This window comes from Epargyreus clarus, unplaced genomic scaffold, assembly GCF_041222505.1.
Source record: "Epargyreus clarus isolate Ecla_fem2 unplaced genomic scaffold, WU_Ecla_fem_2.2 ptg000031l, whole genome shotgun sequence".
Taxonomy (NCBI): domain Eukaryota; kingdom Metazoa; phylum Arthropoda; class Insecta; order Lepidoptera; family Hesperiidae; genus Epargyreus; species Epargyreus clarus.
The window spans coordinates 3721838-3737650 of record NW_027332236.1 but is presented as its reverse complement, the minus strand read 5'-3'; the positions used below and the strand labels follow the sequence as shown (position 1 = coordinate 3737650).

At 32.8% G+C, this 15813-nt stretch overlaps 1 protein-coding gene across 11 annotated transcripts in view; it reads right to left on the bottom strand.

Annotated features, from left to right (window-relative positions):
• Window positions 1-15813, bottom strand: part of PMCA (plasma membrane calcium-transporting ATPase 3) — a 218925-nt gene that overhangs the window by 30760 nt on the left and 172352 nt on the right. For all 11 annotated transcript variants that reach the window (XM_073089662.1, XM_073089669.1, XM_073089668.1 and 8 more), the window contains 5 exons: window positions 11322-11522; window positions 4125-4245; window positions 3485-3650; window positions 614-707; window positions 74-190 (listed from right to left, as the gene is read on the bottom strand). In XM_073089662.1, the coding sequence (XP_072945763.1) occupies window positions 74-190; window positions 614-707; window positions 3485-3650; window positions 4125-4245; window positions 11322-11522 (699 nt within the window). The remainder of the gene's footprint in view (window positions 1-73; window positions 191-613; window positions 708-3484; window positions 3651-4124; window positions 4246-11321; window positions 11523-15813) is intronic.

Genomic DNA, 15813 nt, shown 5'->3' with positions numbered 1-15813 from the left:
TACCCCACAACACCAGAACCCACGCCCTCGTCCCCACACCTAGCACACATCCACTGTGCCGGCACTCACTGACCTTTCTTCATCTGCTTGATCTCCTTCTCCTGCTTGTCCACCGCGGCGCCGAGCAACGTGAAGATGATACCAGCCTGAGAGTTCACACCCACGGCCGTTACCAGCATCTTTCCTGAACCTGTTTTCAAGGGATTTTAGTTAAAACGCTCTTACAGCTAAGTTTTGAACGCCCGGACATGATTCGGACATATATAAGTTTATTGTACTTAATTATAAGTTATTGCTCTCATGTAAGTGACAATTGTCTTTTATGAGAACTAAAGATCGTTAAACCTAAATTTATTGTGTCTTAATACTTCTTTCTTTTCGACATGAAAATATGAATTTAATATAAAACTAATTTTTAATTATATAAAAAATACAATGTTTACGATAGGTACAAAATTTTAAATAATATAGTCTCTACTGTTGTAAAACCTCCCAACCTCTGTTTCACACCCCATAAATTTGCTTTCCTTTTTTTACACCCTATGTGTCGATATTTCCATTGTGTAAACACCCTAAAAGTGGTAGATGTCTTCCTTTGTACAATGACTCTTACCTTCCATAACGTGTGTACCGGATAGCACCATGGGATCAAACGATTCACCCTTTTTAACATGGTCCGATTCGCCCGTCAGCGAAGACTCGTCGATCTGTGAATATGAATAAACAAATACGTAAAAACTAGTCATTATATTTTTATACTCTAAAATATATTTCATTTTCGTGGAACTATCATAATCATAACACTTAGTTATGATTATGGATATGAATCAAGAAATACATTTGTAAACACTAGTCATTAAATTTTTTATTCTAAAAAATATAGCGTTTTTTGGTTCGACGACAGTGAAACTATCATTATTATAACACTTAGTTCAGCCCTAAACAGTAATGTTAAGCTGTGCTGTGTTCTAAGGTTATAAGTAAGAGATATAATATAGTGTTAGGAGTGGTAGGTAACCTTTGCCGACCATAGGGAGGACTTAAACTCTATTTGGGTTCGATTACAGGTGTCCATGGGCAGCAGAGACTAGTCAATATTAGGTGAACAGAATGTTTATTTGCTGCTTTTCTTCAATTTCATGACAAAAATGTTTTTCAATAATTAATATGCGAATTTTTGTTAAATAAAATTCACTTGAAATTTTGTTGTAATTTCGCTGAATAATGTATTCATATATAACATTTTACAGCCATTTCGCCCGTCTCATAATTATCTACTTATAATTCATTTGATTCGTATGTATCAAATATCATTGAATTTTGTATGTGTATAAATGTATTATCTGTATTATATATGGGCATTTGAAAGCTTGTCTTTGTCACCATGAGACCTAGTTACCCAGTAGGGCGATGAGTGTGTAACATTTACTATCACATCTATTTGTCAAACACATTATAATTCCATTACGTGTACCATTCAGTATACTATCATTTACCCACGTCAAGGCTAGCTTATCAATGTGCTCGTACGCCTGAACTAAATTCAAACATAGGCAGGCATTGGTGCAACAATTTCGAAATGTTAAAACAATTATACACACATTTCACAGATAAAAATACCGCATTCACTTATCAAATCAGTATGCTGCTATCTTTATGTACCTACATGCACTTATCTACACAATCTGGTCTTGAGAATGACGCACACTGCGGGTTATGTAAAAAATAAATCAAGTCTCCTTGATATGATAATAATGAGTGTTGATTGACCATAAAAGAGTGGCGCCTAAGTCGGTCAAAACTAGCCAAAATTTTCTACCCATTTAGTTAAAGTAGAAATAATGCTTTCAGCGAGGTGGGTCCAAATGAAGGAAAATAATGAGAAAATCGATAATAGTGTGAGAGAAAAGAAAAATACAATGATTGTTTAAAAGGCGTATAATGAATGAACCAGCAGGGGGAAGGTTTGCTATTGACATTGTAGGGGCGCATTTGATCTTCAGCATAGTCGATGGTTAACATATCATCTAGTACCTATAGCAGAAATAATATTTTTCAATACTAGTGTAACCAGCTGTTGTTAGGAATTAGAAAGCCAGTTCCTACTACATATAAGGTTTCTACTAAATTCTCGGAAGCAGCGCTTCTGTGATCTTCAGTTGGTTATTGACGTTTATAGAATCGGTTGGTTGTTTTGTCAAAATGTTTGTAAAACATGAAAATTAATCGGTTTATTAAAAAAAATAGAAATAAAAAGACTATAAAAATATTGTTTATTATTGGTTGGTGTTAAACTTTGATACAGCTATTTTTATTCGGATAAACGATAGAAAATATCTGACTACTATTCATTTCATTTCCGTGCGAAATATTTCTATCACCGATCAGTACGTCGCTACAGCCTTCCATGGTTCCCTACACTATCTCCACACAAAAAAACCGACATCACCATAAACAAACGCCGAGCCAAAACCCATCGGGTGTCATCGATAACCCAATAACCTGTAGTTATCAGGCGATTATGCGATAGGTGTGTACCGTTATCGTTACCGCTGGACGGATCTGATAAGGAAACGTTGCTACCGAGGCACGTTTGATAAACAATTAGTGATAATCTATCGTGTCAGGGCTGATCGGTGCTGGTGCCGATAGCGTTTTCGAAGAAGGTCCTAATTATGGATGTGAAATTTCGGGTAACGGATATAAAAATAGTACGGATTAATCAATACTTTCGGATATTTTGAATTCAGGATATTAGAAATGTAAAGATACAATACAAATAGTTGCAAGGTAGACTTTGTTAGTATATTTGTGAAGGAACACGCGATTTAAGATTCAGTTTCGGTATCGGATATTTTTTAATATCCGATTATTTCTATTACAGTTACGAAGTCCTGGCCTGAATTTATCGAAGTACCTGATTATTGGTGTTGTTTATGCAGGGCCGGATTTAAGGGAGGGCAACCGGGGCGGCAGCCCCGGGATCTCCACAAAAGAGGGGCCCCCACAATAGAGACGTCGGATTTTTTTTAAATTCCGACTAATAAACACTAGTAAAAATATATTTTCCTTTGATTTTTTTTTCGCTGTTTTACCTTTATCTACAGTACTATGTACCTCTAAATCTATATACCTCTAAATCCGGCCCTGTGTTTATGTAATGAGCAAGGCTATTGAATGCAATTTCTTTATAAATTTTCACAAGTAATATCGATTATCAGAGGACAACTTTAACAGCAAAACTCGCTCAAAGCTTCAGCAGTTCAAGATACTCTATTTTCATTAGCAACTAACTTCATACAGAAGAGGGATTCTATTTAAAACCAATTATAAATGTGTTGCCACTCCCGAGGTGTAAGACTTATAATTCATATTTATCAAACTTCAACCCTACTTTTAAGTTTATCTAGGCATAAATAAGTATGACATTGGTTGAGCATAGACTTGAAGCATAAGTAGCATTAGGTGGTGGTAGTGCCCTTACCTTGAGGTCGTTACTCTGGAGCAGTATGCCGTCAGCGGGCAGCAGGTCACCATACTTGATCTGGCAGATGTCGCCCACCACGATGTCGCTTATTGGTATCTGCTTCACCTCGTTGCCACGTATCACCGCGAACTTGTGCTCCCCTTCTATCCTCGACTGGAGACCTCTGGAATTTCATGGAGCACTTTGAGTGATAGTGGAAATCGTTATAGGGATATTGGTTTTAAGTTGTAGTAAAATTTTGGGTTTAAGTTGTAGTCTTCATAAGATTCGATATCGTGGCATTGGGAGGAAAAAAAACGGCGAAGGAAATGGTTTTGAAATATTTACTTTCTTAATACATTTTTTTAGCTTTTCTTTTAACGTTCGTAATATTATGCATCTATCTGCCTACTCTCAGTCTACGAATCCCTGTTTCACCATCGAAGTACATTAGGACATAAAACTTTATTCCGATTACAGACCCGTTTCCAGCTAAGAGGAAGTATTGGGTAAATTACGACGTTGATGAGAAATAAATACAAAAGCCTACAAAAAAGAACTTGAATTTGTGGATCCTACTTAGAATTTTATACTAGAACTTTAAACTATGTACCTATGATAGTAATATATATAATTAATATTAAAAAAAATCACGTACCTGAATTGCCTTTCCTTAGTATAATCATTAAACGCTGTGACTATGACGACAACTATAACAGATATTAATATAGCCAAGCCTTCGATCCACTGGTAGTGACCCTCATCCTCGTCCAGATGCGCTGAAACATTACATTATTATATTATAGCACGTATAATATATTCACATTAAAAATAACATCACTTTCCACACTCGTAAACCTACATAGAATTTTGTGTCGTAGGAGCCGAGGTATAAATAAAGAAGGTACAAGAACACCCAGACCCAGAACAGATATTTTCACTAATCATTTAAATTTTTATTTGGAGATTGAACGTATCTTCTTCCTGTCAGACCGATAATATAATTGTATTTAATTATAAAATACTTCTAATAATGCGACTGTAAAGCATTCTCATTTTTTTGCACAAGGGTATACCTTCATTTATCGACACCAAAATGACATCAACAGCTTTATTAAGCAGATCGTTATTAATATATCCAATACAAATTAATAACGGCGTAATAAAGATCAGCAAAATTTCTGATAAAACAAACAGAATTAATCGAAGTCAAAAGCAAAAAATAGTTTAGATAACTGTTTTGGGTTAAGTGTATTTGTACCACTTTTTGTAGAAGTTTATGTGAATCACACCATCAAAGCCTACTGTGGGGCTATTGGCTCTAAGCGTTAAAAAACGTATTAAAACAGCATTATACGTCATAATTTGGAAAATCAGCGTGTTTAGCTTCAAATCTACTATTATTAGCCGTCCTATGAAGCTTTTTGAGTTTCGTTTTGGAAGCATAGAGCTGTACGGTGCGAGTTGCTAGGATTCGGTGCCAATTGCTGTGATCGTTGCCAGATTAAGCCGATTTCAAATTGATAAATAAGGAACACTCTAATTTTTATAGCATTAATTAATTTCATTTTTTACTGTTATTCGGTCATTTTTTTCATTTTAGTTTGTGTTTATACATATATATATATATATATATATATATTTAATAGTGCATGATTTTTGTGATTAGGTTGCACTATACAATCCAGGTGTAGTCTTCTTATATATAAAATTCTCGTGTCACAATTTTAGTCACTGTACTCCTCCGAAACGGCTTTACCGATTTTCACCAAATTTGATATGCATATTCAGTAGGTCGGAGAATCGCCTACTATCTAATTTCATAGCCCTAAGTTATTCACCCTTAACATTTTTTTATTTATATGGCAACATAACGTTTGCCGAGTCTAAATTCTAAATATCTTTCTTTCTTTGATAACGTAAAAGTAATATTTATTTTATATAACGTAAAAGTTATATTCTTGTTAAATCTCTTGATGACTTTATTATTTTATGAGTGAGTTTAGTGTGTTATAAGCACTTCTATTTTTTTGCTGTGTAAGTCTATCACAGATAGGTTGCAACTCCCTGAGGATAAACTATGAGTGTAAGCTCTCTTGAAACTAAACACACCCTGTAAACTAGAACACAGCTGCTACTCTACTGCTGAGGCAGAAATAGACGTGACAGTGGTGCTGACACACTCAAACCAGGAAGTTCTTCCTGTACATTTATTTAAATAGTAAATTTATATACTCATTTATATATTTGTAAACATATTTTGGAAATTACAGCGTTACTGTCAGCTATTATTTGTGGGATACTTATAGCATTTATTAGTGTTTTTAGTTCATATATTTGGTATGTTGACATAAATATTTAATTCTGTCTAGCATTGTAAAATATGACTTTGATTGTTATTACACTTATATAAATAAATTATAATGTTGTAATTTGTCCTTAAGTTATACGATAAATATTTGTATGCCCATAAGGGTTGAATATAGAGCACCTTTTTGTAATACCTAAAAACCTGTATACCTATATTCACAAATAAAGATATTATTATTATTATTACGTTTAAGATAAAAAAAGGAAAGAGATCAGTTTTCAACTAAGTGGAAAAGGCTCAAAATTTAAATTAATAATAATTTATTTAAAACTTGTAGTAACTCTTGAAAGAGTTGTATTATTTCATATCTATTCCGGACACCTGTCTAAATCAAGATTATAATTATAATTATGTTATTTATCAATTATAACATAAAATATAAATCAGTTCACAAGTATCTTTCTACTATCTGTGAAATAGAGGTCATCAGTAGGCTCGAATTACTAATATATGAGTGGTATTTATCAATCAATTATATTACCACGATAAGAAAATATCTATGTACCTACAGTTATTGTAATTAGGCGTGATATAGCTATAATTACATAACTTTTAATATGCCCTTATCAGTACAATAATTTATGTTATTAAATTCTGCAAATAATCTTTTTAATAAAATATTTTGATTTTGATTTTTTGCTGTTAGATCTTACTGGCACTTTTACTAATAAATTTCAAAGTTATTTTCGGTTAAAATCAAACGTTATTTGATACCTTTGATTAAACCTTCAAGTTTATCGTGTACTTTCAATGATAACACAGAATAATATATTGTTTTTCGTTATTAGAGGGACGAAATAGTAAACTATAACATGTTGTATTAAAATTTTGGAATTTGGAAATATAATTATTATTTTTTTATGAATTTAATGGCCCACAACAAGATATTACCAACCGCCCAGACCCAAAAAGGCCTAAATTAGACGTATGCCTAACCGGGACTCGAATCCAAAGTTGCATGACGGTCCGGCATAGTAACGGCTCCGGCACACGGCTCAAAATCCGCTAAACCGATCCGAATTAGTCATTAAAGCACATACTTAGTCAATGCGTCAAATATGTAACACATCATTATATAATGTGGCTTAATCCGTAATCACGCCCGCATATCCGATGTTCAAATGAGCGAAACGTTCCGGTTCACTGAGTCCGGTAACCGACGGCTGTTTACGATTTATCAGTATTCCGATGTATAAATAGGCACAACCCTTAGATATTTTTGGAAATTGAATGACAGTTGACACTGATGTGTGGTGTTAGTCTAAAACTAGAAATTTTTGTGCTGTCTACGACAGAGACATGCACAACTATTAAATTTCATACGTCTGTCTACACGGGGTCGAACCCGGGTCCCTCTGACTAGCTGACAGACATTACACGTATTTATTTGGGTAACAAACATAAGATATTGTCTATGGACAAATCGTAATACTTTTTGGACTTAAGATTTAAGCATTAATATTCATATATCTGCTAAAATTGAAATAAGCGAAACGATCCGGTTCACTGAATCCGGAAACGGACGGCTGATTGCGATTTATCGGTATAAGTACAATCTTACAACTTATGAATAAGGACATTGCACAATCCATAGGTTTGTATTTTTTGGACTTGTATTTTTATAATATACACTTTATTTCTATACAAGATCACAGTACAAGTACTCTAAGTACTAAGACTCTTTTATTTTTAAGTATGAATTGTTAGTTTTATAGTAGAACCTAATAATAATGCAGACGAGCTGCTTGGTAGAAAGTAGTCACCGTAGCATATAGACTTTGCAATAAGCTTTGTAGATCTCTAGTTGCACCTTTCTTGAAGAGCCCCATATCCACCTGCCACTCTGTTATCATAGTGTTATCTTATTATACTTTGACATAGCGCCTCCTTAATATATATTTAACACTAGGGTGTGTTGTGCATGCATGGCGAAATATAAAATTTGGAAAAAAACACATATAAATAGGAAACACATAGGAAAATGCAAAAAGTTACCGTTTTTTCGCAGATTATAACAACATTATTTTATTTTGAATAATTATTTTAAAATCATCGCCATTTTAGTTAGAAATTTAGTAATAGAATTAAATTAAGAATTAAAATTTCATTTAAATTAGCTTTATGATTAAAATTTTTGTATTTATCTAATACACAAGCACACAGAGAGATTATTGAAAAAGGTGGGCGGAGTCAGGGTGCATCCACTACTGATTGTGACGGGCACTAGGTATTGGGTATTCTATCTAGCATCTAATTCACACATGCCCTATTACCATGGTATCTCGAACCGAATTAAAAAAAAAGAATTGATCGTATGCGAACAATTTTGGCACTTATATGTTTTATTGTAATTTCTTTTTTTATTTTATACTTCAAAATAATTAATTCGTATAAATACCATTTTTATCCCATAAAATATATTATTACGTGTTTTTTTTTTATAAATAATGGAGAGTGTAATTCATACTTTTTATAATTATTACTTTTTTGTCAAATTTGTATTAAAATATTTAATTCACAAGAAACAATTTAAAACTCATTATATCTGATTTAATTTCATGACGTTGGGGTGATGAAAATAAAATAAGTGACAAACAAGTAAGATTCTAACGAGTTCGAGATAGCAAACCATGGTAGAAGAAACAGTTACGATAGACAGACACGTGACGAAGAAAACACTTGAAATAACACACATTCTCTACTCAAAAATCACACAAAATCGATTCTGGGATATGTATTTATATCGTTCGATCGGTGGTTTCGTAACACACATACTAGAACGAGCATTTACAGAACAAAATGTAATTTCTTACCGGGATCGTCTAATGATATCCATATTGTTATTGAAAAACAGAAAATACATACATGATTAATCATTATGGCCCATCGCAGACTACAGACTATCGGTGGCCAATTAGCATAAATTATAAATTACATTAGTTACATTATAAACAAATACCTAGTACAAACTACAAAGTACAAAAATAACATATAATTTAAATGACAGGGTCCTATAAAGTCTGTTGTCTGCGCTCCACCTAACAGTAAATTCTATTACTAACTAAAATATTAGTTACCTTACAATTTAGTTAATAAAGAAGTAAATGTATTAATTATCTTAACTATATTTAAACTTCTAAATGTATTGAGATAATAAGTCGTCGCTTACCGTAGAGTTTTATCATATTGTGTTTAGAACAAGTAGCTGGTAGAAAAGTTAGTGAGCAATAAAAGAAAATTGCTCTACGTTTGCTTATTCTATTAACTTCGTTATTCCTAAACTCTCATGTATTTTATACTAACGCCTGTTATCAATACTTGATCTATCCCGATCTCGGGTACCAATCATCGAAATTTGCCAATTTGTAGAACACTGAGATTGTCAAATATCGATCTTTAGTTTAGCAAAACATTGGATCGATTCGTTATTGATAACATACATAAGAGAGCAACTATTCTAAATACAGATTACCTGACGTCATCTCTTTATTTTAGTATTAGCGATTACTTAAACAAAACATATTTACTAATTAGGTTTTCCCCAACATTTCGGTAAAATAAACATAATCTGAATATTTAGAAACATAGACAAAGTAAACAAATAGACCCCTAACAGAAAACATATTTATTACGTACAGCGAATAATAAATGGTTAATACTTAATTTTTTTGAAGAACGTGTTGAAAAACATACATTTTCTTAAATTTACTTCAGATTAATGTTTAGTGCCCATATTTTAATAGGAAAAATATATTTGTAATAATAATGCCTTACAAATGTCTGTAATATGGATTGCAAAATAAAATCATATTTTGATTAAAAAATGTATAAATCCTATGCTAATAATATACACAGTCATCCGCATAAATAATACATATTAAGAGTTTAAATTCTTACTTCATCTGCGATTGAAACCGTTCAGTAGGTATACTAGGGACATTTTGTTATGGATCTACAAACAGAAACTATTTGAATATTCAAATTGATGTTTTGAAAGTTATTTCGGCGGTCGTACGAGTGTTTGTAGTTCGGCCACTTGTTTTGATAATCGTTTTTTGGCCGGGAATTTGAATTTTAAACGTACAAATTTGAAAGGAATTTCAAAGAGTTTGGCCTATTTTTGGTCTAAGTAAAATATGGAATAGGTCAACAATTTAGTAACAAATAAATAGATGTATTGTCGTTTTAAAGGCAATAGAAATGCTACTTTTAGCTTTGGTGGTCGAAAACTTAGCTAGTTATTGGAAGCTATGAGTAAATGCAGCTATAAAACACAATACCCCGCACACGTTAAAAACCCAATATGCAATATGGATACAATCTCTAAAACCCGAATCGCCGGTGCTAAGAGTAGCATATCTCCTTTTGCCGTAAATTCATGAAAAAAATCTTTAAAGAATAATTTTACCAAGCAACTCCATACTTTAATATCAAAGTATGGAGTTGCTTGGTAAGACAACCATTTTAATTTGATATTTCATAGATATGAAAATAACACACATAGTCATTAATGTGTGTGTTATTAAAATGAAATTCTTAATTAGTATGCACTCAAACTATTATTAATTTTTCAAAAAACAATGAGTACATAAAACTATTCGAAGTAAGTCAAAAGATAGCTTTCAAACGGGAATTTAAGGGTACACTCAAAAAGCTCAAAGCTCGAAATCCGGTAAAGTTTGATGAGATCCGGGACAAAGCTCTATTATAACCTGAAATCCTGAATTTTTTTTACCGAAATTTAAAATTATTTTATTTACTTAACCATGAACAATAAATAAATAAACTTTTCCCTTTTTTAATTTAATGAAATGCATATATCACTACGAGCTGTAAATTAATAATCTTTAATTAAATTAAATAAGTTTTTTTTAATTTAATTTATTTATCATACCGGCGTTTCACCGATTTTGAGCACATAAATTGACTACACCATAAGACTAAAAAGACTAAATTTTGTAACCTAGTTATCATAAAATCACGTTCTTTTTGGACGACACAACTATGCTCGTACTTTATATTCTTTCTATGATGCTACAAATCTTTTTATAGTTAAAATAAAATTGCATGTTTTATATCGTAAATACTTAAAGGGAACGTATTAATCTCAATCGCCTAGTTTTCAAAACAAAATCTTTAAATAATTTACTCACGAAAGATGAATAACAGATTAACGGGAAACCATTACAAATGTGTATGATACTTCAACACAGTTAACCAACGAAGTAAACTAACTAAAATATTACAACAATTTCTATGATACATCAATTATTAATTAAACCCTGAATTGAACCAGTATAATAATATGATCTATTCATAAATTCATAAACTACACGACATTATTAATAATTTAGTAATTGTACCTAAAACACCTACCATATACAATTACGGTATTATTACGGTACAGAAAAAGCATAACGACAAAATAACAATTAAGACACTTATTAAGTACAGCGATAGCATAGAAATTCGATAGCAACTCACCGATATCAGTTTCGTCTTCGGACGGTTTGTAGAAACTCAAGCCAAGCGAGACAACGGCAGCCACCTCCAGGATGATGAGCGTTACGTCTTGCAGCGCCTCCCATACGAGGGTGAGGAACGTTTTGGGAGGTTTGGGCGGGATCAAATTGGAACCGAACACTTCCCGCCTGTGTTGCATGTCCGCTTTCGAACCGCTAAGACCTGGAACAAGGAAAAAACGAGGATTAGATTTAGAAAATTTGTACAGTAATTCCCTCCCTAAGGAATGATTTTAATCATACTTAAATATACATATATGTAAGGTCTTACTAAGATTTATACCAAGAATATTAGATGTTCACTCTAATATTCTTCGTATAGATTCACCACAGGTTGCTTAAACTATCAATACAAGAAGAATTTGATACTGTATAAAGTTAACTAAACCACTTGCCATGCATCGGCAATCGACTTCCCATTGAGTTACACAATAAGTTCCATTCATATAACTCCGATTTTGAAATATGAATGAAACGGTTTTTGGGTATGTAATATTTTGTGGCGGTAATAACCGCTCTGTAAACTTCACGAACAAGTGCTTATGTAAGTTTTATTTATGCACAAAATAGAGCTTTTTCAGCCGTTGTAGAGTCCTTATTCGTTTGATAGACTCAAGTAGAGTTGAGATTTAAAATTAGTAGCGCTTCAAAGGCGATGGCTTAAGCCGGGATGAAGTTCAAAGGGATTTTGGATTGTTTAAATCTATTTGTGTAGGGTTTTCCCGGCGCCTGCGTAACGAGAATTGTAGTTTCATTTTGATTAATAACTAATTTCACTATCGCTGGTTATTAATAAATCAATCTATGTAATCTTTCGCAACGCGCATACTGCCCTGGGTTCGGTTCCCGGCCAGATGTATATCTGAATGATGACCTTAGATATTTTGTCTGAATCTGGGTGTTTGTGTGATTGTCTTTGTGTGTTCATGGTACCTATGACACGGAAAATGCTAGTGTGGGGCTTTGAGTATAAAAAGTATTAGCGTAATTTGTGTTAGTAATCGTTAAATTTCGATCTTTGCTTGGCAAGTAAATTGAGAATTTCATAACGACTTCACGAGTTCAAACGTGGTTGTAACTGCAGAAATGTCTTATTTACCTCGAGTATCTGTGCGATATTAACAATTTGTATAATACCTACTATATGTGACCCGCAACTTTGTTCCCTGTTTAGTGTTTTACATACAAGTATCTAAAAGGTTTTGGTAAATAATACGCATATAGTTTCGGTTCAAAATAGGAGTATATCAGTCAATGCTCCATCAAAATCGATTAAACTATTTGAAAGAAATATTTGACATCGGATTAAGTAGTCAGCGTTTAATTTAAATGTTTTTAGTTTCAAAATGCATTTCAAAGCATATTTTAATCTAAGAATATAAGAATCGGACATAACCTACATTACTATATACCAAAATATATAAAAACATACACATATACATGTCGAACACATCCAACATGACCTACGTTCACCTCTCAAACACGTCTCCGATAGAGTTTGAGTGAGCTTTTAATACTGTAAACACACGGTTGTAAAAACGAACCTGAGACCGGAAGTATTGAAATAGAGCGATAATCGTAAAACATAGTGGTGCCATTGAACGTGTGTTACTCACATCGACGTGTGTATGTTAATATTTTGAAATTAGGCTCTTTGAAAATTGTGCAAAGAGCTCCCTTTTTCAAGGTAGATATAGATGCTGGTGTTGCAAATGTTTTAGACGACCACCATATCTTTATATTTGAAGTATAATCATTATAATGTTTTTGTAAAAGATGGATAAATGATGGCTAAATGTTCGTAGTAAACCTGTCTCATTTTTCAGCTTAGCGATTTTCAGGACCTAAATATCGACGGTAATTTACTTTTACAATTGTTAGGTACATCCACATCATACAATTGTACTCGAGATTTCAAACAATTTGATTTAAGGCGAAACTTTCTATCGAACATTTATAATATAACTTAATTATTCCAATTTAGTTTTCAAACTCAAATTGAGGGCACACACAACGTCCAGTACCCCTACCATGAGTTTTTACGTTTTGACAAATATAACTGTTTTGGTATTTGTTTACGTATTTGCCCATATAATTTCAAATCAGCGCCCCTAGCGGATTGTGTCAGAACTTGGAAATAGTATGGGCCAATACGTAAACAATTACCAAAACAGTCATACTTGTCAAAACGTAAAAACTCATGGTAAGGGTACAGGATCGCTATTCTAAACACGTGTATCGGGGCGATATATCGATCGATCGCAAAAGTTGCGATCGCCGCGTCATAAACAATTCATCGCGACGTTCATGTGGCTAAAAATAAGTTTGAATTGTACATACGAGGGAAACGCCCATCGATGCATAACAAGTTACAGGCCTTGGTTACAAGGCTTTGGATTATTTATGTTACGTCACCACAACGGGGATGCATATATGTTACATAAATACCTATATATAAGTCACGGTCAGTGAAATGTCAAGTAACGAACGGTTCTATTTCTGGTATTAATATAACTGGTTAAATGATAGGGAATGTAATGTTAGAATTCGAAGATTAATTTTCGAACACCTTCCTACTTATATCTTGATATTGTTAAAATATAGGAGAAAATAATAAAGTTATTTTTATGTGCAAATCGATTTTCTACATAACAATGTGGTTAACATGTAGAATTAGTACTCAAACACAGAAATAAATAAAGATAAAAGAGATACAGTAAAAATATATGGCCTTAGAAATTATCTAATTATAAGTACACCTTGATTTCATTCGCAAAGATTTATCGATAAATATAATAAAACTAAAACAATAAATCGGTGATTTAATTTTTCCGATAATAAATGTAATCTAGTAGATACGTTTTAAGGAAGTATCTAATACATGGTAATACGTTGTTTCTTGGCTTCCGTCGTTACGTTAATAGATTACGTAATTGTAATATACTCGTCAGTAAGAACAGATCATATTTCCTGCTATTTCACGCTACTTGGACCATATAAACGGGTTTGAAACATAGAAACCGAACTGCATATTGCCACATATAACAGTATGACCTCCATGACATTATCTGCTAGCCTGTACTTAATTTGTCTCTCAACATTCCGGTTGACTTACATATGTCGCGACCTTCTCGATCCTCAGAAGCTGCAACGCATCTACGTTCGGCTTCAGGTATAATCCATATTCTATATGGATTTTGTCTCAGATTTCCATAAGCGATAGAGGTCACTTTCCATCAGCTGGACTATAAGCTCTTTTGTTATATTAATGTTACAAAAATACCTCTTTTGTATTACTTGTAAAACGTAAAAAATTACATGTTTTTGTCTACCACACATGTAAAGTAAACAAGCTTTTTAAATCAACAGTGAAAAGAGGTCATGACTATCTTAAATTTCTATTTTTACATTTTAATTTCAATTATGTTACAACTTTAAACATATAAAACGTTAACAAAATTAGTTTATCGGCCATAAATTAGTCGAGTCATGCGTTGTAAAACGACTCTCTCGTGACTGAACATACGTGTACACAATCGTGCGATAAAATTGCGCCGGCGATAAAATTAAAATAGGACCCTCGGCCGAATTACGATCCGGAATTAGTCCAGGAGTCGGTGTTGGAACTTTTTATTTTGTCGAAAAACGAATTGTTGTACTTTTGTAACTGTGTTCTAATGAAATGAAGAATAACATGGAATAGATGCGTGATGGTTTTTATGAAGTTTTACTTGAAGATTTAATTACCATGATTTTAATTAATAATTTCATGATTTTTTTGAACTTTAGTGCTCTAATTATACTTTATTGTTATAATCGATAAGTTTAAAATAAAAAAAAACACATGCGAACCTTTTGTTAAATTTTCACATGACTTGAAACACCTTTACAAATAATGGGAATTGTAGAAAACTCTACAAAAATTCCCAGATGTATCGTATAATACACATAACCAGGCAGTTTATTCTGTATTTTCCCGTATTGGAAAAAAGTTACAGTATTTTCGGTTGTATTATATTTCGACTTGCAAAGCTGCAACATCCCAGCAGTGGGACGTGGAATGTAAATTAAGATGACAATATTCTTGGCGGCCTTTGAAGCAATCCCACGAGAGGTTCTGCCCGCCTCTAAAAGAACTGATAATATCTTAGGCGGGCTATCCGTCACACACTTAAAAATGTACTAACACTTTATTCTTAAAATCGTTAGACACACTTTTCTAACAAGAACACTTTGTGTATTTGCAGCGGATGTGTTGTTTGTAATGGCCGACACACTTAACACGTTTAGTGCCAATGTTTAGAAGTATGTGATTGAGGAATTCGTGCCTAGTGTCTAGATTTTCAGAGTGCTTAGAAAGATTTTTAGTTCAGTCTATGATCAGTTATACATTTTCAGGTCAATATCAGTCGAGCTAAGTTTCCATTTAAACAATATTCATAATTGAATAATTA